General features: G+C 43.5%; 1 protein-coding gene and 1 non-coding gene across 2 annotated transcripts in view; one reads left to right on the forward strand and one right to left on the reverse strand.

The window, feature by feature from the left end:
• SAMM50 (SAMM50 sorting and assembly machinery component) overlaps nucleotides 1-22,530 on the forward strand; it is a 60,010-nt gene extending 37,480 nt beyond the window's left edge. The window contains exons 12-15 of the mRNA XM_060257552.1: nucleotides 12,870-12,937; nucleotides 21,065-21,211; nucleotides 21,447-21,588; nucleotides 22,352-22,530. Coding sequence (XP_060113535.1) covers nucleotides 12,870-12,937; nucleotides 21,065-21,211; nucleotides 21,447-21,588; nucleotides 22,352-22,397 — 403 coding nt within the window. The 3' untranslated portion in view covers nucleotides 22,398-22,530. The remainder of the gene's footprint in view (nucleotides 1-12,869; nucleotides 12,938-21,064; nucleotides 21,212-21,446; nucleotides 21,589-22,351) is intronic.
• TRNAP-CGG (transfer RNA proline (anticodon CGG)) lies at nucleotides 2,385-2,461 on the reverse strand. Its single transcript has one exon. It is a non-coding gene; the product is annotated as a tRNA-Pro (tRNA).
• Nucleotides 22,531-24,769: the final 2,239 nt, after the last annotated feature.

Consider the following 24,769-nt stretch of genomic DNA (forward strand, 5'->3'; position numbering starts at 1 on the left):
ATGACATGCCCATTATTGTTGATACAGTAATGGAACTTGAGGCCCCTTGGCAATCTTTGGACAGCTTCTCTCAGGCTGACATGGACAAGATGCTGGGTGCTCTTAGGCTGACCATGTGCCTTCTTGACCTGTGTCCATTGTGGCTGCTGAAGGCCAGCAGCAACAGAATGCAGAGCCCCCTGATGGGCATTAAAAATCTGTCCATCAATCCTGGGGTCTATCCAGAGGTGGGGTAAAGGAGGATGTAGTAGCACCGCTCTTGAAAAAAGCCATCCTTAAATCTATTGGATCTGGCCAATTACCGCCCAATTTTAAATCTATCATTTCTGGGCAAGGTAGTTGAGAGAGCGGTGGCCAAGCAGCTCCAGAATTTCCTGGAGGATGTGTTGGCCCTAGATCCAGTCCAGTCCAGTTTCCACCCTAGCCATGGGATGGAGATGGTGTCAGTGAAGGGGCATTGAAGTTTCAAGAAGGAACAGACTTGTCTTTGTTCAAAACAAAGTTTCCATTTATTGATTACAGCAATGCTATTCTCTACGCAGGTTCATTGATACTAATAATGAGAGGGGTGCAAGCATGAGCATTTAAGGATACACATCAAAGCCTAGGGGGTTTAAATCATTTCCCATAATAAAACTGTGCTCTTCTGTTGAAAGTAACCAGTTCACATATCTGTTATCTCCCACCTACATAGTCTGTCTCTCCTCCCCTGCTGTGGCCTTGCTCGGCTCTGCCAGGCGCCTGGGAACCAGCTAGATGTTTTGCACTTCAAAGACCTCTGACACCTTAGTTCCCCCTCCCGGCCATCTTTCACATTCTTCTGCAATACTATGGTTAGTAAGGCAAGGGATGGTGGGGTTAGTTTAGCAGTAAATATTTCAGGCAATAAAGCAAACTTCAAGGCATACAAGCTGACAGATGGTGCTGGTTGCCATTACAGTCAGTCTCCTCAAAACAGCTGGATCAAAGTGGGTTGGTGCTGCTGTTGTTGTTAGACCTGACAGCAGTGTTCAACATGGTTGACCGTGATCTGTTGTCCCACTACCCTGCCAATGTAGGAGTTTGTGGAGTAGACTTGAAGTGACTTACTTCATTCCTCCGGGATCCGGGGATAGAGGGTGATGCTAGGAGAGAGGGTATCACCTTGCCATATATAGGGTTGTGTATAGGGTTGCCCAAGGGGCAATCCTCCTATGTTAAATAATTTCTATATGTGCCATCTCACCCAGCTGGTGTGGAATTTCAGGCTGGGTTGTCACGAGTACTAAGATGACACCCAAATGTATCCGCTGATGGATGGATCGCTGCCACCCTATCCAGTTTGGCTGTGGGATTGGAGGCCGTGGCTGGACGGTTGAAGCAGAGCCAGCTGAGACTGAGTCCATTAAAGATGGAGGTCCTGTGGCTGGGGCAGGGGGGCGACTTAAGGTTCAGATGACAACTCCCAGCATTTGATGGCACGCCGCTTACACTGGCATTAACTGTGAAGAACTTGGGTGTGCTCCTGAACTCCTCTTTTTCAATGGAGGTCCAGGTTGCAAAAGTTGTCTGGCTGCCTTTTGCCCCAACTCTGCCAGGTCAGGCAACTAGCCCCTTTCTTCTCTAGCCCACACCTGACCATAGTGATCCACGCAGTTGCTGGTTACTGCAACTTGCTCTACATAGAGCTACCCTTGAAGCTGATACGGACATTCCAGCTTGTCCAGAATGCAGCTGTGTTGGGAACTTACAGGTACCCTAATGACATCACATATTCAACCTGTACTTCACCAGCTGCGCTGGCTCTGCCTTGAGGACTGGATCCACTTCGAGGTTTTGGTTTTGACCTTTAAAGTCCTCAGTAGTCTGTGACCAGCGTACCTGTAAAACTGCCTCTCCCGGTATACCTCCCAAAGAGTGTTATGCTTGGAAGATCAAAATGTATTAGCAATCCCTGGCCCAAAAGATATCCAGCTGTCCTCAACTAGAGCCAGGGTCTTTTTGGCCCTGGCTCCGGCCTGGTAGAATTTCCTGCCTAGTGACATCCATGCCCTGCAGAACCGAGCTCAGTTCTGCAGAGTGTGTCAAACAGACGTTCTACCAGGCCTACCACTGAGGACAGCGACAGATTTTTGCCATGGAGTCTTCGCCATGCCCAGTCTATGATTTGGAGGGAGAGAAATCTTGTGTATGGCATCAACTATTTGGTGGATGTGTATTGATTTTATCTGTTGTCTATTTTAACCTGTTGTGCGTTCTGGAACATATGTGAACATATGAAGCTGCCTTATACTGAATGAGACCCTTGGTCCATCAAAGTCAGTATTGTCTTCTCAGACTGGCAGCGGCTCTCCAGGGTCTCAAGCTGAGGTTTTTCACACCTATTTGCCTGGACCCTTTTGAGTTGGGGATGCCGGGGATTGAACCTGGGACCTTCTGCTTCCGAAGCAGATGCTCTACCACTGAGCCACTGTCCCTCCCCAAACATGATGTACACCACCCTGAGTCCTTTGAGGGAGGGCGATTTATAAATTTAAGAAATAATAATGCACTATCCCAGGGGTGGCCAATGGTAGCTCTCCAGATGTTTTTTGCCTACAACTCCCATCAGCCCCAGCCAGCATGGCCATGCTGGCTGGGGCTGATGGGAGTTGTAGGCAAAAAAATACCTGGAGAGCTACCATTGGCCACCCCTGCACTATTCCAAAGTAGGGTGCATAGGAAAGTGCTGAGTCTTGAGGAAAATGCTGTTTTCAATCCTGCCGCCACCACCACCAAATAGGTAGAGAATGGGTTTATTTAACACACTTTTCATTATACCCCAAATACCCAAGAATAAACTATATTTCCACCAGAGGCGTTAGTGTGGCTTACTTATTTAACTTCATATACATTCATCTTAAATCCATGTACTATTTTCTCAGTGTGGTCAGATTGGGCCCATGATGAGAGAAAGGAGATTTCTCTCCAAACCTGGGGTACGTGTGGGGAAAAAACTGGAAAAAATACACACATACGCAGACAAAACACATGTCATTGTACTCTTGGCAGGAACTACAGCAGACCTGGTGGGAAAGCTGGGAGCTGCACTGGTTGAGGGCATTCAGGAGTTGCAACGGTCCCAGTACTGGAGGCCAGAAACCATGCTGAGATCACGCGTGTCAGCTGCAAGAATGGAGGAGTTTGGGGGAATCTTCAGTTCGATTTTATTGCATAGGGCCAATGGCCGTTACAAACAACAAAAGTAATGTGCAATAAAATTCAGTAAACCTAGATCAAAACACTATAAAATTACATTTGAGAACATATTTCATAAAAATGGAAAGTATCCCATAAACTTCTGTCGAATACTAATTTGGGGGATCTCAGCAGGGCCAGCAGAGAGGGCCAGCAGCCATGCAAAGCTGACTAGTGTCAAGGTTGGGGGGCTGAAAGGGCAAGCCTTGTGGCAGAGGCCAAGAGCTGTACTGGACTTACTGGCAGCTGTGACTGTGGCGGGGAGAGGCAGGAGCTGCAATAGTCATGGGGGATCCCTCCCCCCCCCCCCGGTTAGCTTTTCATTTACGTTTGATAAAGAGAGAGCTATGATGGGCTGCCGGCAGTGACAATGCAGGGGGATTAAAGCTGAGAGGGGAAGGGATACACTCCCCCATGAGTATCACTGGTCCCCGCCTAAGGCCCCTCCAAAGCATGAGTGGGTGAGGTTGCTGTAGGGAGGCCAGGAGAGCAGGTGGCACCATTAATGTGTATTGGGGGGGGAACTGACGGTAGGCAGGTGGCCAAGAGATCAGTGCTGGAGGGGTAGAAGCTGCCAGCTGGAGGGATAGAAGCTGCCAGCAGAAAAGTCTGCGGTGCTCCAGATGAGCTGCCAAAGGAGGTGACCAGGAGAGTCAGTGGCACCCTTGAGGCTGGAAAAAAGAATGATGAGTTAGGGGAGGCACACAATGTGGCAGTAGGTATGTTGTTGTTTAGTCGCGCGATCGAGTCCGACTCTTTGCGACCCCGTGGACCGAGTCACGCCAAGCCCTCCTGTCTTCCAGCATCCTCCGAAGTCTGCTCAAATTCTTGTTAGTTCCATCCGCAGTAGGTATGCAGAAGCGAGAGAGACAGGAATTAAGAGAAGGGGGAGGGTGGAAAAAAAGACACAGAGAAGGGGAGGAGAAGAGAGGAAGCAAAGGCAGGAGGAATGAGATGACCACTCCCGCAAGTTACTTGTGGGATCCCTACTTGTACCTTTCTATTATTTTCCGCTGCCACCACTTACAATTGAAGGGAAAAATATATTGTCTTACAGTATATGTATATTTTGGTAGTTTTATATTAATTAGGCATAGGAGAGTTATTTATTTACATTCCATCTTTCTGTCCAACAGGAACCAGAGCAGTATAGTTTAGGGGTTTTTTTTAGTTTATTTGTAATTTGTATCCCGCCCTTCCCACCAGGTGGTTCAGGGCGGCTCACAGCATATAAAATCCAACATAAGAATATAAAAGTTTAAACATAAAATTTAAACATTTCACACAGTTTACACAGTTAAAATTTAAACATTTCACACAGTTTACATAATTAAAACATTAAAAATCATACAGCGATCTTACAAAACTACACTCAGTTTCAAGTTTATAGCGTTATCATCCATTTCTCCGTTTTACCCTTACAATATCAGCTCTCTGATTTAGGTAAAGCTGAGAGTGTATGACTGACCCAAGTTTCCACACAAGAGTGGGAATTCTACCTGGATCTAGTCCGGTATGCTGTCCACACTACACCAGTCTGTCTGACACTAATCATAAATTAACACGTACTTAAATGCTAAAATATTTATTCATGCTTTTGTAATAAGTATTTTTTAAAAAAAAATACAAATGCTGTCATGACTTGTCCTGGCCCGGCCTCCTCCCTCGCTGAGGGAAGAACCCTCCCCTGGGATTTTCACTATTCCAGAGGCATCATGCACTGTGTAAGATCCATTGGAAGACCCCTTGCTTTTCTTCTATAGCAGACTCCTGTACAAGATCCAGGATCCTCTAGGTGGATCAGTTCACCTCCAGATTCTTCCGCAGATGCCCATGAAGAATGAAAGCTAAGAACACAGTTGAAGCCTGCATAATGTGGTGAATTGCACACCTGGCAGCTTGGGGGTTCATACTTTCCAGGCTCTCTCAGGAGGAAAATACAGTTCTCTGCTGGAAGGACCTAACTGACCATAGGAAAGTTGATCCTTCAGCCAAACCACCTTGTTTTTCAGCCTGAACAACTCCTTGCTGCCAGACTTCAGCTCTCCATACTCTTGCTTTTTCTTATAAGAACATAAGAGAAGACATGTTGGATCAGGCCAATGGCCCATCCAGTCCAACACTTTGTGTCACATAAGAACATAAGAGAAGCCATGTTGGATCAGGCCAATGGCCCATCCAGTCCAACACTCTGTGTCACATAAGAACATAAGCGAAGCCATGTTGGATCAGGCCAGTGGCCCATCCAGTCCAACACTCTTGTGTCACATAAGAACAGAAGAGAAGCCATGTTGGATCAGGCCAGTGGCCCATCCAGTCCAACACTCTGTGTCACATAAGAACATAAGAGAAGCCATGTTGGATCAGGCCGATGGCCGCTCCAGTCCAACACTCTGTGTCACAGAAGAACATAAGAGAAGCCATGTTAGATCAGGCCAATGGCCCATCCAGTCCAACACTCTGTATCACACAATGGCCAAAAATTTATATATATATATATATATATATACACACACACACACACACACATATATATACATACATACATATATATACATATATATACACACTGTGGCTAATAGCCACTGATGGACCTCTGCTCCATATTTTTATCTACCCCCCTCTTGAAGCTGGCTATGCTTGTAGCCGCCACCACCTCCTGTGGTAATGAATTCCACATGTTAATCACCCTTTGGGTGAAGAAGTACCTCCTTTATCCATTCTAACAAACTGCTCAGCAATTTCATTGAATGCCCACGAGTTCTTGTATTGTGAGAAAGGGAGAAAAGTACTTCTTTCTCTACCTTCTCCATCCCATGCATAACCTTGTAAACCTCTATCATGTCACCCCGCAGTCGACATCTCTCCAAGATAAAGAGCCCCAAGCGTTTTATCGTTTCTTCATAGGGAAAGTGTTCCAAACCTGTAATCATTCTAGTTGCCCTTTTCTGCACTTTTTCCAATGCTATAATATCCTTTTTGAGGTGCGGCGACCAGAACTGCACACAGTACTCCAAATGAGACAGCACCATCGATTTATACAGGGGCATTATGATACTGGCTGATTTGTTTTCAATTCCCTTCCTAATAATTCCCAGCATGGCATTGGCCTTTTTTATTGCAATCGCACACTAAGCCCCCTAAACTTATGGAGCTCCCTAAGGTCTGGCTCCTGCTGTTGATGGTTAGTTCTTTCTATGTTGTTCCCATCTACTTGCCTGTGACTCTTGTGTCTTCTGGCCCGATGTTGGCAAAATGTTAGAGCCTATCAGAGGACAAGCAGAAACAAACATTGTCTTGGAATTTACCGTTTCAAAGCATAATGAGCGCACAGACCGCTCTCCTTCAAGTCTCATTCTGCCTCTCTTGTGAGTACAAGCCTTAAAAAGAGCTGTGTGGATTTTTCTCTCTCCATTTTGTTTTTGAAACTCATAGGATAGACTTTCTGCTAGGTGCCTTATTTTGTCTACCTCGTTTATGTTCTTTGTCTTGTTGGTCTTCATCTCCATTTAGCAAGTCTTTTTGCTCTTTTTTTGCCTCCCAGTTATTTTTATCTGCTTATCAAGCGCTCTTAGACCTGGAGATGTCTCTTTCTCAGCAGAAATCTCAGAAGCTGCAGTACCTTCAGAAGCTGGATTGTGCACTGTTATAGTACAGCAAGAGGGCCCTGCAAAGTTTGTGCATAAGAGCCCTGAGGGGATCATAAGCCTTGCCTCTTCAATGTCTGGTGGGGATGGCTCAGGAGAAACTCCAGTTGAGATCCTGTGCTTCCACCCATACCTCTCCTGAGCATAATGCCAGAGGTATACTGTAGCACTTCTTCTACCCATCATCCCTCATGACCCAAAGGGACCCACAGCTCCTTCTAGCAGCTGCTCTATATTTTCAGTCTGTATGTTTGATGAAAGGACTGCATATACCCAGCCTTTTCCCCCCAATGGGAACCCAGAGCAGTGTACATCATTCTCCTCCATTTATCTTCACAATAATTATGTGAAGTTGGTTATGCCGAGAGTGTGTGACTGGCCCGCGGTGACCTAGCAAGCTTCCATGGCAGAGGTGGTATTCAGTCCTGTCTCTCAGATTCTAGTCTGACACTCTAACTCAGGGGTGTCGAACCAGTCTGGTGTAGTGGTTAAGTGTGCGGACTCTTATCTGGGAGAACCGGGTTTAATTCCCCACTCCGCCACTTGCACCTGCTGGAATGGCCTTGGGTCAGCCATAGCTCTGGCAGAGGTTGTCCTTGAAAGGGCAGCTGCTGTAAGAGCCCTCTCCAGCCCCACCCACCTCACAGGGTGTCTGTTGTGGGGGAGGAAGGGAAAGGAGATTGTGAGCCGCTCTGAGACTCTGTCCTTGAAAGGGCAGCTGCTGTGAGAGCCCTCTCCAGCCCCACCCACCTCACCGGGTGTCTGTTGTGGGGGAGGAAGGGAAAGGAGATTGTGAGCCGCTCTGAGACTCTGTCCTTGAAAGGGCAGCTGCTGTGAGAGCCCTCTCCAGCCCCACCCACCTCACCGGGTGTCTGTTGTGGGGGAGGAAGGGAAAGGAGATTGTGAGCCACTCTGAGACTCTGTCCTTGAAAGGGCAGCTGCTGTGAGAGCCCTCTCCAGCCCCACCCACCTCACCGGGTGTCTGTTGTGGGGGAGGAAGGGAAAGGAGATTGTGAGCCGCTCTGAGACTCTTCGGAGTGGAGGGCGGGATATAAATCCAATATCTTCATCTACCTCACAGGGTGTCTGTTGTGGGGGAGGAAGGGAAAGGAGATTGTGAGCTGCTCTGAGACTCTTCGGAGTGGAGGGCGGGATATAAATCCAATATCTTCATCTACCTCACAGGGTGTCTGTTGTGGGGGAGGAAGGGAAAGGAGATTGTGAGCCGCTCTGAGACTCTTCGGAGTGGAGGGCGGGATATAAATCCAATATTTTCATCTACCTCACAGGGTGTCTGTTGTGGGGGAGGAAGGGAAAGGAGATTGTGAGCCGCTCTGAGACTCTTCGGAGTGGAGGGCGGGACATAAATCCAATATCTTCATCTACCTCACAGGGTGTCTGTTGTGGGGGAGGAAGGGAAAGGAGATTGTGAGCCGCTCTGAGACTCTTCGGAGTGGAGGGCAGGATATAAATCCAATATCTTCATCTACCTCACAGGGTGTCTGTTGTGGGGGAGGAAGGGAAAGGAGATTGTGAGTCGCCCTGAGACTCTTCGGAGTGAAGGGCAGGATATAAATCCAATATCTTCATCTACCTCACAGGGTGTTTGTTGTGGGGGAGGAAGGGAAAGGAGATTGTGAGCCGCTCTGAGACTCTTCGGAGTGGAGGGCGGGATATAAATTCAATATCTTCATCTACCTCACAGGGTGTCTGTTGCGGGGGAGGAAGGGAAAGGAGACTGCGAGCTGCTCTGAGACTCTTCGGAGTGGAGGGCGGGATATAAATCCAATATCTTCATCTACCTCACAGGGTGTCTGTTGTGGGGGAGGAAGGGAAAGGAGATTGTGAGCCGCTCTGAGACTCTTCGGAGTGGAGGGTGGGATATAAATCCAATATCTTCATTTACCTCACAGGGTGTCTGTTGTGGGGGAGGAAGGGAAAGGAGATTGTGAGCCGCTCTGAGACTCTTCGGAGTGGAGGGTGGGATATAAATCCAATATCTTCATCTACCTCACAGGGTGTCTGTTGTGGGGGAGGAAGGGAAAGGAGATTGTGAGCCGCTCTGAGACTCTTCGGAGTGGAGGGCGGGATATAAATCCAATATCTTCATCTACCTCACAGGGTGTCTGTTGTGGGGGAGGAAGGGAAAGGAGACTGTGAGCCGCTCTGAGACTCTTCGGAGTGGAGGGCGGGATATAAATCCAATATCTTCATCTACCTCACAGGGTGTCTGTTGTGGGGGAGGAAGGGAAAGGAGACTGCGAGCTGCTCTGAGACTCTTCGGAGTGGAGGGCGGGATATAAATCCAGTATCTTCATCTACCTCACAGGGTGTCTGTTGTGGGGGAGGAAGGGAAAAGAGATTGTGAGCCGCTCTGAGACTCTTCGGAGTGGAGGGCGGGATATAAATCCAATATCTTCATTTACCTCACAGGGTGTCTGTTGTGGGGGAGGAAGGGAAAGGAGACTGCGAGCTGCTCTGAGACTCTTCGGAGTGGAGGGCGGGATATAAATCCAATATCTTCATCTACCTCACAGGGTGTCTGTTGTGGGGGAGGAAGGTAAAGGAGATTGTGAGCCGCTCTGAGACTCTTCGGAGTGGAGGGCGGGATATAAATCCAATATCATCTTCATTTGTTGTGAGGGCTGGATATGACATAAATGAGACCTTTTGGGGCCGGGCCATGTCATGAGCTATTTAAGATTAGGTAGCAGAGATATAAACTTTTTAAAGGACACAGACAAACAGGAGGGAGAGGAGCCTCAACCAATGGAGGAAATCAAGGCTTTGCTCTGTAGCTCCTGTGCAATTAAGCAAGCCTTGCAAAGCAAGTTGAGATGCAGAAGGAAGCAAGAGAGACGGAGAAGGAAGCAGACCAGAACCAGTTGCCCAGGGGCCTGATAGGAGCCCTCCGGGGGCCTGATTCAGCCCCTGCGCTGCATTTTGACACTCCTGCTCTAACTGCTATATCATAATTGGCTGTTATCACACTGGGATTCTGTTATTCCAGGGGTCCCCAGTCTTTTTGAGCCCGTGGACACTTTTGCGATTCTGACACTGTGGTAGGCACATCTACAAAATGACAGCTGCAGGAGGTGGAGCCATCCATAAAATGGCTGCCGCAGTTTCCCTTCAGTCACACAGTGAAGATCTTTGTGCTGTGGTGGCAGCTGCTGCCGAAGCAACGTTTTTAAAAATCTACACCACCAATCAGAAGCCTTGCTGGTCTGAAGCCCCACCCAGTTTGTAGAAACATTTGTATAGTAGGAAAGTTGTCAGTAAGTGCCATGGCACCCACCCAGGAACCCCTGTTTTTAATTTCAATGCTGTGCCATTTGGTCTCGGCTCAGCTCCAAGAGTATTTACAATATGAATAGGATTGGTCATGGCAGATCTTCAAACCAATGGTGAGATTCCCATATGGGGAGAAGAGCAGATGCACTTAGTGTCAAGCATTGTCTATTTCTTTATTATTATAGTTACCAAAGTAGAGAACCCCCCTTTTTGTTCCTTTCGCTTTTATTAACAAATGCAGGAATGTACTCTTTGAAGATAAAACCTCCTGGGACTAATTCCCATGCCAGCAAGGCTGGAACCCAGGATGAGCTGACTGCAGTAGAGATAAGGAAGTTACAGTGAGGAGTTTCACACGTGAATGTAGAATTGTTTAGAGAATGTAGAATTGTTTATAGAACCTTTGATGTGCCATCTTTAAGTATGCATTTTACTGTTACACTGTATCAGTTCCAATACCTAGCTCAGCTGAGCCACATGGATTATCAATAAACCAAACTCTGTTTCAAAATTCAAGGACTGGTTACTTTGAGATCTAATGCTTGACACTTAGCCCAGCAGATAGTACCATTGATACCCATCTTCATAATTAGCTGCTTGATAGTCTTACAGGCTAGAGGCCTCCCTAACACCAAAACAATTTTCTCTAGGTATATTCCGTTTTTCTATTATAGCCAGATTCCACGAACTGGAGAAATTATCTTGTTTCATATAATACAGTAACCTATTATACTTTTAAGAACATTATTTTGAGTTTCGGATTTAATGCCAGTATCCAAACCCTTAAATTCCGCTGACTGCTAGCCAAGATCCAGTGTAAGGGCAGTACCAACCACATATTTTGGGATCCCACAGATCTGATGCGAGAATTGTATTAGCAGCCGATCTAGAATCTCATTTATCCCATGGGCCCAGATTTCTGTTCCATATATTAGTTGAGATAGTACCCTAGTGTTGAAAGCGGTAATTGTTGCCGGGAAATACTGTCCATCTTCCTGCTCTAGGTCTTACAATTAACTCTGCAAAGTTGAAGATACTGTTTGTTTTTTAAAGTGATGTCAAAGGTATAAATGGATTTTAGAGAGTAATAAACTAGAGTAGGTTAGGTCTTTTAAATATTTTGGGGCCATTTTTGATGTTCATTTAAGTTGGAAACCTCAATGGAAGTGGTCTGTTCTAGTGCAGTTTAAAAGTGATGGCATCAGTGGTCTGCTCTAGCAGAGTTTAAGAGTGGGTGTGAAGTCATTTAGAAACAAATTAAAAAGTAGTAGAACCATCAAACATCCTTCTTGACTCCAGACATTATGGAAAAAAATTTTTTTGTAAACACAGTTTTATTGATAACATATGGTAACCATATCCATTAATACCTTTTTATCTATCCCATATGCTATTATCTAGTCCCCCCTCCCCCCGTTACTTGACTCCCGCCGAAGTTATATACTTAAAATACTAACATTTAAAGGTACCCTTAAACCATAAGAACCTGTATTTATATTCTACTTTTTTCTAGTATTATCATTATTAAAAAATTGTCCAATATCCTTTTACATTCCATCCTTCTTCTCCATAACATCTAAACTTTTTCCACTCCTTTTCATACACTTCCAAATCATAGTCTCTTAAGATTCTTGTTAGTTTGTCCATCTATAGTAAATTTTTGTGTCATTTACCCCTCTGGTCCTCCTGGGATGTTGAGTTATTATAAAGCAGGGGTGTTGAACTAATTTATTATAAGGGCCAGATCTGACATAAATGAGATCTTGTTGGGCTGGGCCAGGCCGGGCCATATGTGTACCCATTTAAGATTAGGTAAACTTTTACCTAATCTTAAATTAGGTAAACTTTTTAAAGGACACAGATAAACATGACTGAAGTTTTTTTAAAAAAAAAACACCCCAAAAACTTAAAACATGCTTAAAACATTAGCACTTGTTGGTCTTAAAGGTGCTTTCTTTGTATTTCTCCCATGAGATCCGGGGAACTGGACAAAGGAAACTGTGGCTCCTTCTTTCCCCAGGGGACCAGGAGGGGAAGGAGCCTCAGCCAATAGAAAGAAGAGAGGCTTGGCTCAGTAGCTCTGTTGGGTGATTGATAGAGCCTGGCAAAGCAAGTTGAGGTGTTCAAGGAAGCAAGAGAGAGGGAGAAGGAAGCAGACAAGAACCAGTTGCTCGGGGTCTTGATAGGAGCCCTCCAGGGGCCTGATTCGGCCCCTGGGGCTGCATGCTTGACCTGCCTGTTATAAAGCATCTATATCTGGTCAGTGGTCATAGGAATTAAATCGAATGTTGATTTCAGATTCATGAAACCACACATGACTTTCCCTGAGTGTAGTGGGTATATTTTTCTGCCAAATGATTTAAAATGTACAATGAACAATAGAACCAAGCTGTTTAATGTAAAGCAAAAACAATATTCCTTGTATTGAGTTCTTAACAGAAGGATATATTCATGCTCACCTTTTCCTCATCTGAAGCTTAGTTGGGAAGTTTTGTTGCATGTATTTCATGTTTTTATGCTCTACCTTTCTCCATTTTATTCTCCTAACTCTGTGAGGTAAGGTTAGGCTGAGAGCGGGTGGCTCAAGGTTCATCCAGCAAGCTACCAGAGCAGAGTGGGGATCTGAATCTTGTTCTCTCACATTGTAGTCCAGCACTAACCATTACAACAGTGCTCTCTATATGCTGTAATGGCTTTTCTGATTTCTTTTAGATTTTACCTCGGTGGACCAACAAGCGTGCGTGGATTCAATATGTACAGCATTGGACCTCAGAGTGAAGGTGTGAGACTCTTTCTGAATAGCTTACAGAACTATAATAAGTGTTACAAGAACCCAGAGAATGACCTAGGGGTGTCGAACTGATTTGTTATGAGGGCCGGATCTGACATAAATGAGGCCTTGTTGGTTGGGGTCGGGCCATGTCAGACCAAGCCATGTGTGTACCTATTTAAGATTAGGTAGCAGAGATATAAACTCTGTAAAGGACACAGACAATTAATTAAAAAGAAATCTTAAATCATGCTTAAAACATTAGCACTTAGTCTTAAAGGTGCTTTCTTTGCATTTCTCCCACGGGATCCAGGGAACTGGGCAAAGAAAGCTCTGGCTCTTTCCTTCCTTCCCCAGGGGACCAGGAGGGGGAGGAGCCTCGGCCAATAGAAGGAAGAGAGATGTTATGCAGAAGGAAGCAAAAGAGAGGGAGAAGGGAGCAGATGACGACCAGTTGCTTGGGGGCCTGATTCGGCCCCTGGGCCGCATGTTTGACATCCCGATCTAAAGAGTACAGCTAGTTCTGCCATTATGTGTTAGTTCTGTTTCGGAAGAGTGTCCTGTTATAGAAAATCACATTGTAGTATTGTAATTGTCCCATAAGAAATAATGGCATGGGAAATATTTTAGGTCCCAGCTGGGTTAAAGTATTTTATTTCCTCCATCTGCTGTATTCATGCTGTCTTTGATTATTATGTCAATGTGTGATTGTGCTATTACCAATCCCATTGTAAAGCAACAGTATAAATTGAGGTCCCAAACTTTTTGAGCTTGGAGCTTTCTGAAACGAGGGGGTGGGCAAAAGCACAAAATGAGTGCTGCAGTCTTTTTTTAAAAAAACCTACTCAGCCTACTAGATCTCCAGTGACCAATCAGAAGCCATGCTGGATAAAAGCCTTTCTAAAAACACTCGGTAGGCACCAGGAAATGTTTCCACAAGCACCATCGTGCCCACAGTTGCTAGATTGGGACCCCGATGTAAGTCTTACATAAAGTTACCTACAGGACATTCAGTTGGTGTCAACAGGGAAGAGACAAAATGACTTAAGAACACAGAGCAGACTGCGTTATGATAGGAAATGGCAGGCGTTCCGGTTGAGGATGAAAAAAAAATGATAAAGTTAGGATTTTATGGTTAAGACTGTCCAGAGCAGAAAAGAATACAGCTTAGCATTTTGTTGCAGTTTCAGCCTGTAACAATTTAGATGGTTGAATCGGCTGGGGAAAAGAATTAAATATGTTTACTTATATATCAGTGTATTTATTTTACGGCAGTGGTGATGCGCTTGGATTCTCAGCGCTTTCATCATTATTTCTTTTAAGGGAAACTTTGATGTACAGTACCAGCTCCTTATGCCTGTTACTCGCTTACAAGGAACAGGGCAGGAGAGAAGTGATCTGTTGCAGATCTGGATTTTGTAGTTGACATAAGCACCAAACCTGACTTACCAGGTGCCAAGTTTTGTGGCCTAGGCCAGAAGAAGGGGAAGATGTCTGCCAACTGCTGGCAGCCACATGGTTGATACTGTTGGGGCGCTAGGCAACAATTCCAGGCTGACCACGCCGTGCCATCAGTGACAACTTCTAGGGCAGAGGCAACTCAGAATGTGGCCTGATGTGGGTGCTGCAACAGGCCCTCCCCGTGGCCATTTAAATCTCTGCAGCAGGGTGCTTCCCCTTGTTTCGAGGTGGTTCTTGTTCTGCAAGGATCGACTCTAGGCTCAGTCTTGAAGACTGTCTGCGTGACAGACCATTGCATGCCAACCAGAGAGGCATGGGGTTGAAAGGCTTTTGAAGCTTAGACCACCGGGATTGCTTAGTAGTTTTCTTGAGGAACCTGTAGTGGCAAGCAGCTGGTGGATCAGCTGGCAACCCAGTGTTGCAGTATTTATTTGAACTACCATTTTGTCGGTTGGTTTTTGCTGTGGGGGCTGGTTGCGGGCTGTGTTGGGCATCCAGGTGGTAGCTTATGGTAGCTGTGAGCAGCAGCCCACTTGGGACTTCCAGATTCTTAGGTTATCGGCAGTCCCCCTCCCTCTATTTTACTTAGGACTTTGTTTAGTGTTTATGAATCTTCTTAGGAAGCTCTCACAGTAGGCACTGATCGATTATTGCTGGGTGGGATTTGTTTTAGCTGCCTCACTTCCGCAGGGAGCAAACAACTAGGCTAAGCTGTGATTTTTTTTTGTTACTCGTTCCTTTCAAGTTTTTTAGTGCCCCTGGCTGCTCACTGCCATGTGGGCTGCGGCATTTCCAGCAATTTAATCTTACTTAGCTGCTGTAATTTGTCACCATCCATTGCAGCGGTGCTAGTGTCCCGTTTTCTCTCTCTGTTGGGTAATTACATGGGAGCAGGTTTAACTGCGATTTATCACCATATATATTCTGTTATGTGTAACGTAGCTAAAGTGGGTTTTATCTGTAGTTTAAAAAAAGTGTTAAAGTAGCAACTGTATAAATAAATAGTCTGTACTGTAGCGGTCAATTAATCTTGGTTAAGCTATTCGTAATGCAATTTACAGGTTATAACCTAATTTAAAAACCCAAGAGAAATATTGCTGGTAATAGCATCACCCTTGTATCTAATTTTCCAGTATAAAAAATCATAAAAAAATTTCATCAGTACAAACATTAATTTCATTCATACGATATGAATTGAATATTTGTTCATTTGCACAAAAGGAATCAAATTTTACACTAGAAATCACTTTTATACAGTACAAAATTGTAAGATGGAACGATCGGGAAATATTTACTACAAAATGTACGGAACCCCCCACCTCCTTCAGTTGGGTCGGAGTCTTTCAGGGGTACGACTATGATCGTTGAACGCGCATGCTTGACACAAAAGAATCCAAAGTCCGCACGAGAATCCTGGGTATAAATCTTGTCCCAGTCCCCTTCATCGGTGAACTGAAAAACGTTAAGGCTATATTTTACTATGCACTATGAAAGCCACATTCCACCTACTATATATCAATACAGAGCCGCATCTTACCCATTCCGGGAGTTAATAGGCAACGAACAGCCGCAATAGGAATAGCCACAATAAACAGTAGGAATCTGTGAATTTAAGCCTACAAGGATACTTATTCTAATAGCTACAATACTGCAGGAGTGTATCAAATTATTTTCTAAAGGTTTTTATTTAAAAGATCAACTTCACACAGGAAATATTTTCGCTAAACAGGCACCATCCCAGTGACTTAACACGTGACTGAAGCTTTCTGTTGCCGGTTAAATCCTGGAAGGTTCGTCAGTTCACTGACGAAGATGAGCGGAACAAGATTTATTCCCAGGATTCTTGTGTGGACTTTGGATTCTTTTGTAGTAAACATTTCACAATTGTTTTCCATCTGACAATTTTGCACTGTATAAGAGTGATTTCTAGTGTAAAATTGGCTTTTTGATTCCTTTTGTGCAAATGAATTAATATTCCGTGAATATTGTATGAATGAAATTAATGTTTGTACCGATGAATTTTTTTATGAGTTGTTATACTTGGAAAATTAGATACAAGCTTGGTGCTATTACAGCAATATTTCAATTTGGCTTTTATGTACATGCTGTAATCCTTACATGTGACATTATAACTTAATTTAAAGCAGATTTTTGTAGCAGCATGGCATGCCTCCCAAGAGCGCTTTGAACAAAGGGGAACACTCCAATGGACCTAGCTCGGGGTTCTCTAGCAAAGAGTGGAGCCATGACTCCGTGAAGCATGACGTTTGCTGCTTCTAAACCACTTAAAAAGTGCTTCCCAAGGTGTCCCATCTAAAAAGCCAGTGAACACCAAGGACCCAGCTTGATGGCCCAGAGCTGTGCAGGTTTCTGGCAGGGCAGCATCTAACAGCAGCCTGGCTCACACTCTGGCTTCAGTGCCTGACAGTTCATCTGTTCTCATGGGGATTGCCCAGATGTTGGAACAGTTATCTGAGCATTTTTAGCTGGGATCGAGTATTATGGCCCCTGAGCCTTCTGCCTCTACCGTATCCAGGAGCAAGGGTAATTTCATTCAAGGCTTCGACACACATTGCTGCCACTAACGGACCTGTTAAAAACGAAAGGGAAAGGTCCAGAGGCGAAAAGACCAGGGGCAGAATTGGCGTGGACCCCTAAATGTCAAGAGACATTCAATAAATTGAAGACTATTCACTAGCGAACCCATTCTTAGTCACCCAGACGAATTACGACCTTTCGTGGTCCAATGCGACGCCTCCAACGTGGCCGTAGGAGCCATATTAATGCAGGCCGACAATGAAGGGAGATTACGTCCCTGTGCCTACATCTCCCAAAAATTCTCTCAAGAACAACGGAATTGGTCCGTATGGGACAAGGAAGCATTTGCAGTAACTTTTGCTTTAAAAACTTGGAGATCCTGGTTGGAGGGAGCCAGGGTCCCCTTTGAGATTTGGACAGGTCATAAAAACTTAGAAGCCCTCACAGGACGTAGAAAGCTGACTGAGAAACAAATTCGGTGGGCGGGTTTTTTCGCCAAATTTGACTTCACCTTGAAACATATTCCGGGGTCAAAAAATTTCTTAGCCGTACCAGACAAGGCTGCCCGCTTTCGCCATTGCTGTTTATAATGACTCTTGAAATTTTACTAATGCAGATTCAAGAAGAAAAAGATTTAGAAGGACTACAAATAAAAGGATTTACCTATAAATACAGAGCATTTGCAGATGATATAATGTTTATAAATGAAAATCCTTTACAAGTTACACCTTTGTTGTTAATGAGAATACAAGAGTTTGGGGAGTTGGCGGGACTTTATATAAACAAAGAAAAATCAAAAATCTTATGTAAGAATATGCAGAAAAATAGACAACAAGAACTACAAAGACTAACGGGTTGTGAAGTTACCTCTAAGGTAAAATACCTAGGGGTAGAGATAACAATGAAAAATATTGATTTGTTTAAGAACAATTATGAAAAGCTATGGCGTAAAATAGAAGAAGATATGCTAAAGTGGAACAAGCTCAATTTGTCACTGTTGGGTAGAATAGCTGCAGTAAAAATGAATATTTTACCAAGGATTATGTATCTGTTTCAAACCATCCCCATTGTGAAAGATGCTAAGCAATTTGATAAATGGCGAAGAAAAATTTCGGAATTCGTGTGGGCCGGGAGGAAACCTAGAATTAAAATGAAAGTCCTGATAGATGCGAAAGAGAGAGGTGGATTCCAATTACCAGATTTGAAACTGTATCATGAAGCAATTTGTTTAGTATGGTTAAAAGAATGGATAACGTTATTAAATAAAAAACTTCTAATGTTAGAAGGCCATGGAAAAAAATTCGGCTGGCATGCATATTTGTACTATGAAAAAAAGAAGATGGACGGTCTTTTCTCTCACCATTATATAAGGAGTAGCTTATTAAATGTGTGGATAAAGTACAAGAAATATGGTGATGAGAGGAGACCTTTATGGATAGTGCCGGCTGAAGTGATAAAGTTAACGGCCAAAACAGTCAAGGAAAAACAACTATCATACAACCAGTTACTAAAAATACAAAGCGGGAAAATAGAATTGAAAACTGCAGAAGAACTAAACTATAAATATGATTGGTTTCAAATGCAACAAATAAAAAGTTTGATGGAGAATGATATCAAAGCTGAAGGAATAAGGAAAGAACAAACAGAAATGGAAAGAGTTCTGCTTGGAGATAATGAGAAATTAATTTCAAAAGTGTACAAATTACTTTTACAATGGGCTACAGAAGATGAAGTAGTGAAATCTCAAATGATAAAATGGGCAATTAATGTAAATAAAGAAATAAAGATGGAATCTTGGGAATATCTGTGGAAAAATTCCATGAAACTCGCAACATGTCATAGTATTAAAGAGAACTGTTTTAAGATGATGTATAGATGGTATATGACTCCAAAAAAATTAGCAAAGATGAACAATAAGATGCCAGATAGGTGCTGGAAATGTAAAAAGCATGAAGGTTCTTTCTACCATATGTGGTGGACTTGTGAAAGAGCTAAAATGTTTTGGCAAATGATTCAACAAGAGATATCTAAGATCCTGGGATATGAATTCAATAAAGAGGCAGAGACTTTTCTGCTGGGATTACAAATGGAAAAATTTCCAAAAGAAGATAGAACATTAATATGGTACTTGCTCTCAGCTGCTAGGACATTGTATGCGCAGTTGTGGAAGCAAGAAAAAATACCAGAAAAATGGGACTGGATTATGAAAGTTATGTCATGGAGTGAAATGGACAAATTAACAAGAAAATTAAGAGACTGTGATTTAGAACTTTTTAACCAAGAGTGGAAGAAATTCAGAAGATATGTAGAGAAAGAGTGGAAAATAAAAGGACATTGGACAATTTTTGAGGATTAAGATTTTTAAGATAACAATATAACTCTTGAAGGGGGTTCTTCTTCCCTATGTTTCTTTTTTGTTTCGTTTTTTTTCTTGATAGTTAAGGGTACCTTTAATATCTGTTTTTTTAAAGAAAATAACACTGGCGGGGGTCAAGTAATTGGGGGAGGGGTGGGAGAAAGTAAGATGTGGGGTAGAATGATGGTCTTTTTCTTAATATATATTAAGCTTTTTATAAGTTGTAGTTATAGTTCTACTACCATATGTTACTAATAAAATTGTTTATTCACAAAAAATTTCTTAGCCAACGTCCTATCCCGACTCCCCCAGCACAGAAAGAAGAGGTGATAGACTCGATCATATCACCAGATCATTTAACCGGGATGGTCACCACCCAATCAAAGTTTAAAAAAGGCAACATTGGGGAAAATTGGGGAGAGGAGAGACTGATCAAAGAAGTTAAAAAAGAAGGAGACTCTATACCAGAAGGGGTACTCAATGGAGAAGGAGGCTTTTGGTATCATGATGGGAAACTTTATGTACCTGAGAGTCTTCAGGGAGAGGTATTACAGCTATGCCACAATAATAAAATTTCTGGGCATTTCGGTTAGGTAAAAACCCTACATTTAGTCAATAGACAATTCTGGTGGCTACATATGAAAAAAGACATTTCTGAATAAGTGTCTACCTGCCCGGTATGCATTATGGCAAAAAAGGGGGGGGGGGACCTCCTGAATTATTACAAGCATTGGAAACCGCAGGGAGACCGTAGTCAGTAGTCTCCATGGATTTTATCGTGGAACTGCCTGTGTCCCAAGGGAAAACAGTGATACTTGTGGTAGTGGACACATTTTCAAAACAAGCCCATTTTATACCTTGCACCAAATTACCTTCTGCCAAGAGATTAGCGTATTTATTTTTTCAAAACATAGTCAAATTACACTCATTCCCAGACAAGGTCATGAGTAACAGAGGCCCACAGTTCGTTGCCAGCTTCTGGCGGGAGTTTTGCAAATTAACTAATATAGAGCAAGGCTTGATAGGCCTTAGGGGGGCAGTATGTCAAGCATGTGTTTTACATTCAGTATTAAATGATAAGGTTGGTGCTTCTCTGTAGAATGCTTTCCCGTGTAATTCCATATCAAGGCTAAGTAGCTCTTCTTTCTTCTCACCTCCCTTTTCTCTTTCCCACCTTTGAGAAGCAAATGTAGGAATCTTAGGCTTTGATAGCAGGCGCCTCTCTGAAAGGTTTCCACACTGTAACCATCAACTGTAAGATGAATGCCTGAGACGAAGGGAAGTTTTAACCACAAAGATAGGCCGTTGCATAGTTTGTAGTAATTCACAAGTTCTTGTTATGTCTTTGAGCTATCACACTGGAATGCTTTGATGTAACCCTTAAAACGTTATGCTTTGCAATACTTTGTGTTAAGTAAACTTGTCTTTAATGCTTATGACGGATCATTTGACCACTACGAGCAACTATTTGTTTCAATTTGGTATCCGCTGGTAGCATATCTTAACGAAAAGATATTGTTCCAAGAAATCCTTACTATAGGTGGCTAATATACTTTTAAAATTACTGATTTTATATTGATTTATGTGATGGTATTTTGTTTAAATAGGTATTCCTTCATGGATATATTTCTGGTATATTAACAAAGAATTCAAATGTTAAAAAAAAGAGGGATGCAGAGAAGTTACGCTTCCATGCATGAAATTTAGAAAGGAACTACCACCCCTTTTCCCCTCTGGGCCTTTGCTTCTCTAGATGATGTTTTCTGGTGTTTACTTTTCTAGGTGATTACCTTGGAGGTGAAGCTTACTGGGCTGGAGGCCTACATTTGTACACACCTCTCCCTTTTCGTCCTGGGCGTGGAGGATTTGGAGACCTCTTTCGAACACATTTTTTCCTTAATGCTGGTAACCTTTGCAACCTCAACTATGGTAAGAAAGAAGCACATAAAAACCCACAGGGCTTTAGTAAGGCATTTGAGTTTCTCCTGCAGAATACTAAGTTACACCAAAAGCTTGTAGGCATGCTCCTAACTAGGGCTGAATTATGTGTTTGAAGAAGAATATATGAAATACTTCTCCCCGTACCTGAACAAAAAGTTGGGCTACTAACTGATCTAAATCCATCTTTTACTTGTATTTTCATTGGCTTTATTTCCTTTCTCAGGAGAAGGTCCTAAAGCCCATCTTCGTAGGCTAGCAGAATGTATCCGGTGGTCTTACGGTGCTGGAATAGTTCTCAGGCTTGGAAACATCGCTCGGTTAGAACTCAACTATTGTATCCCTATGGGGGTACGAAGTGGAGACAGGTGTGGCGTTGCACTGATTTTTTTTTAGGTTGTTTCTACATTCTCACTTAGCTGTAGTGTATATTGGGAATTGACCTTTTTAGAATCTAAAATATTCCCCCTGACAAAGCTGCACACAAAACACGTAGGGGTAATACAATCATTAAAGATTTTTTTCTTTGCACCAATTGTCTTTTCATCTACATTCTGTCTCAGAAATATTTTTAAACTTAATTAACACTCAAAGCAGTGTACAATAAGTGTTCAAAGCAAAAGACTGACAACTTTAGCGCAGCATATAACTTTGTGGTTCTTTGTGGTTCTACTTCTGGATATCTCTAAAAATAAATAAAATCACAAACATGCCTACGTATACAGTTACACAAAAGAACATTCACGTACCTATCTCACCTGATTCAGTTAACAGCATCTATATACCTGTGGGAGTCTTTTGCTGTGCTAATCTAAAATAACTCAAGAGGTGTCATATCCACCACAAGATAAATACATCCCCTCAGTCCAAAACTAAACAGCCTGCTCCTGGGAGAAGCGACTAAACAAATCTAGGAAGTATCAGTATATTATAGCAGAATATTGTTTCATTCCACTATAACGGAGGAGAAAAATGTAATCAGTGATCTTTGTTTAGCTGTAGGAGACCCAAAAATGGAAAAACTAAGTGTAAGGTATCTAAAAGTGTTTGTGCAGTAAATTGTAAATTACTTTAAAAATGAAATTATCATAGAAACAGAATTATGCCTGTCAATTTCTTTCATTCTTCTAGGATATGTGATGGAATTCAGTTTGGAGCCGGAATAAGATTCCTGTAATGTCAGTGACTTCATAGCATTGTCCCAACAGGGGTGCTGAATTCAAGCGTGACATAGCTGTATCAAAGAGACTCACTTAAATATAAATATGTGTGATGGATTAACTTCAATAAAGAAAACTGCAAAAAAAGAATCTTGCCTAGTGGTGTGAAGCATTCTTGATACTTTGGAAATTGGGGAAGTTTTTTGTTTGAACTTTGGCTAGAAAAAGCTCACAATGACTCAGTGTAAGAGTCTACCCTCGGATATGAAGATACGAGAAGGATTTGGAGTAGGTATAGTTGAAGATGTTCTTGGCTCAAATCTACTCTTACTCTTCTGCCGTTTGAAAAGTAAGCAAATGATCTAATGAGTCTAGATTAATGATCTAATGAGTGAGCAAATGATCTAATGAGAGCCAGTTTGGTGTAGTGGTTAAGTGTGCAGACTCTTATCTGGGAGAACCGGGTTTGATTCCCCACTCCTCCACTTGCACCTGCTGGAATGGCCTTGGGTCAGCCATAGCCCTGGCAGAGGTTGTCCTTGAAAGGGCAGCTGCTGTGAGAGCCCTCTCCAGCCCCACCCACCTCACAGGGTGTCTGTTGTGGGGGAGGAAGGTAAAGGAGATTGTGAGCCGCTCTGAGACTCTTCGGAGTGGAGGGTGGGATATAAATCCAATATCTTCTTCTTCTTCTTTCTTGACATTTGCTTCAGTCTCACAGGACACTTCTGCTGATTGCTTCTTCCTGTGGCAGCCCAAGCTGCCTCTCGTAGGGTACCCCCAAGAGCATCATTGGAGGGATTGGTGGAAATTTCCCTCCCACCACCAATTCACAGAACTCCTTCACGTGATCCATGCCATTTCCCCAACTGTTGAGCACTGAAGTTGTTTTAACAACATTGGTGGGTTTGGCAAAATCAACGTTATCTGTTCATATTCAGGGATTTACTTTTTCATATAAATATACAGATTATATGTAGCATTTCTAAAATTATACGTTTTATCAACTGCCTTCCCAAAACGTACCGCTGGTCAAAACGACTAATTACAAACTCAAAAGCAAAACCCAAAATCAAATTACTTCTCCCAGTGGCTTTACAAGATGTTGAAAAACATGGAGGCCAGTGGAACCTTGGCCAGAAGCCAAAGGGAAAAACAGTCCCCCAGCAGCACACTCTGAAACCTACCAATGAGGTACAACTGAAGAAGATATTGGATTTATATCCCGCCCTCCACTCCGAAGAGTCTCAGAGCGGCGCACAATCTCCTTTCCCTTCCCCCCGCCCCCACAACAGACACCCTGTGAGGTTGATGAAGATATTGGATTTATATCCCGCCCTCCACTCCGAAGAGTCTCAGAGCAGCTCACAATCTCCTTTACCTTCCTCCCCCACAACAGACACCCTGTGAGGTAGATGAAGATATTGGATTTATATCCCGCCCTCCACTCCGAAGAGTCTCAGAGCGGCTCACAATCTCCTTTACCTTCCCACCCCCCACAACAGACACCCTGTGAGGTGGGTGGGGCTGGGGAGGGCTCTCCCAGCAGCTGCCCTTTCAAGGACAACCTCTGCCAGAGCTACGGCTGACCCAAGGCCATTCCAGCAGGTGCAAGTGGAGGAGTGGGGAATCAAACCCGGTTCTCCCAGATAAGAGTCCGCACACTTCACCACTACACCAAACTGGCTCTCCCCGTGCCTCCCCGTTCTGCAGAATAGTGCCTCCCCATTCTGAAAGGCAATCTAGAAAGATACAATAATTGATTGTATCAAAAACTGCCAAGTATAGGAGTATAGTATAGGAGAATTAACAGGGTTATATTTCCCTCTTCCCCTTCTTTGCTACTGGCTACTTGTGGGCACTGGCCGTGTCTGGCTGCTGGCCTTTTCTGTCTACTGCTGAAAACTGACCCCATATAACTTTCCTAACTACTGTCCCAATGCAGCTACTGAGCAGCCCTGGTTATTGGCCCTTTATGGCAACTAGGCATTCCTGGCTGTTGTTTCTCCAGGTGAATGTGGTTGCAGATCAGTTGTGACGACTGAACACACCTGGATGTTTGCTTCTCCTGATTAGTTGCCAATTGTGGCTTCAGGCAACACCTGGCTGCTCGCCATGGGTGGCTACTGGCCAGTTTTGGTTTCTGCACAGTTGTGATTTATTAGATTTAATTAATTGCTCCCTCCCAGCCAAGATTGGATTTTTAGTAATGCACATCCGGTAGAAATACACGAGGATTAAAACAATTAATTTAAAACTATAAAAATTCCAACCCCCGATGACGTCCTGCTAACTTACGTTCATTCTTATCGAATGGCCGGAGCGTACGGGAGAAGGAGGGAGGGAGGAACACTTATGGAGGAGAGTGGACAAAAGGAAAGGTGCTAAGGTT

Source organism: Heteronotia binoei, chromosome 17 (assembly GCF_032191835.1).
Source record: "Heteronotia binoei isolate CCM8104 ecotype False Entrance Well chromosome 17, APGP_CSIRO_Hbin_v1, whole genome shotgun sequence".
NCBI lineage: Eukaryota > Metazoa > Chordata > Lepidosauria > Squamata > Gekkonidae > Heteronotia > Heteronotia binoei.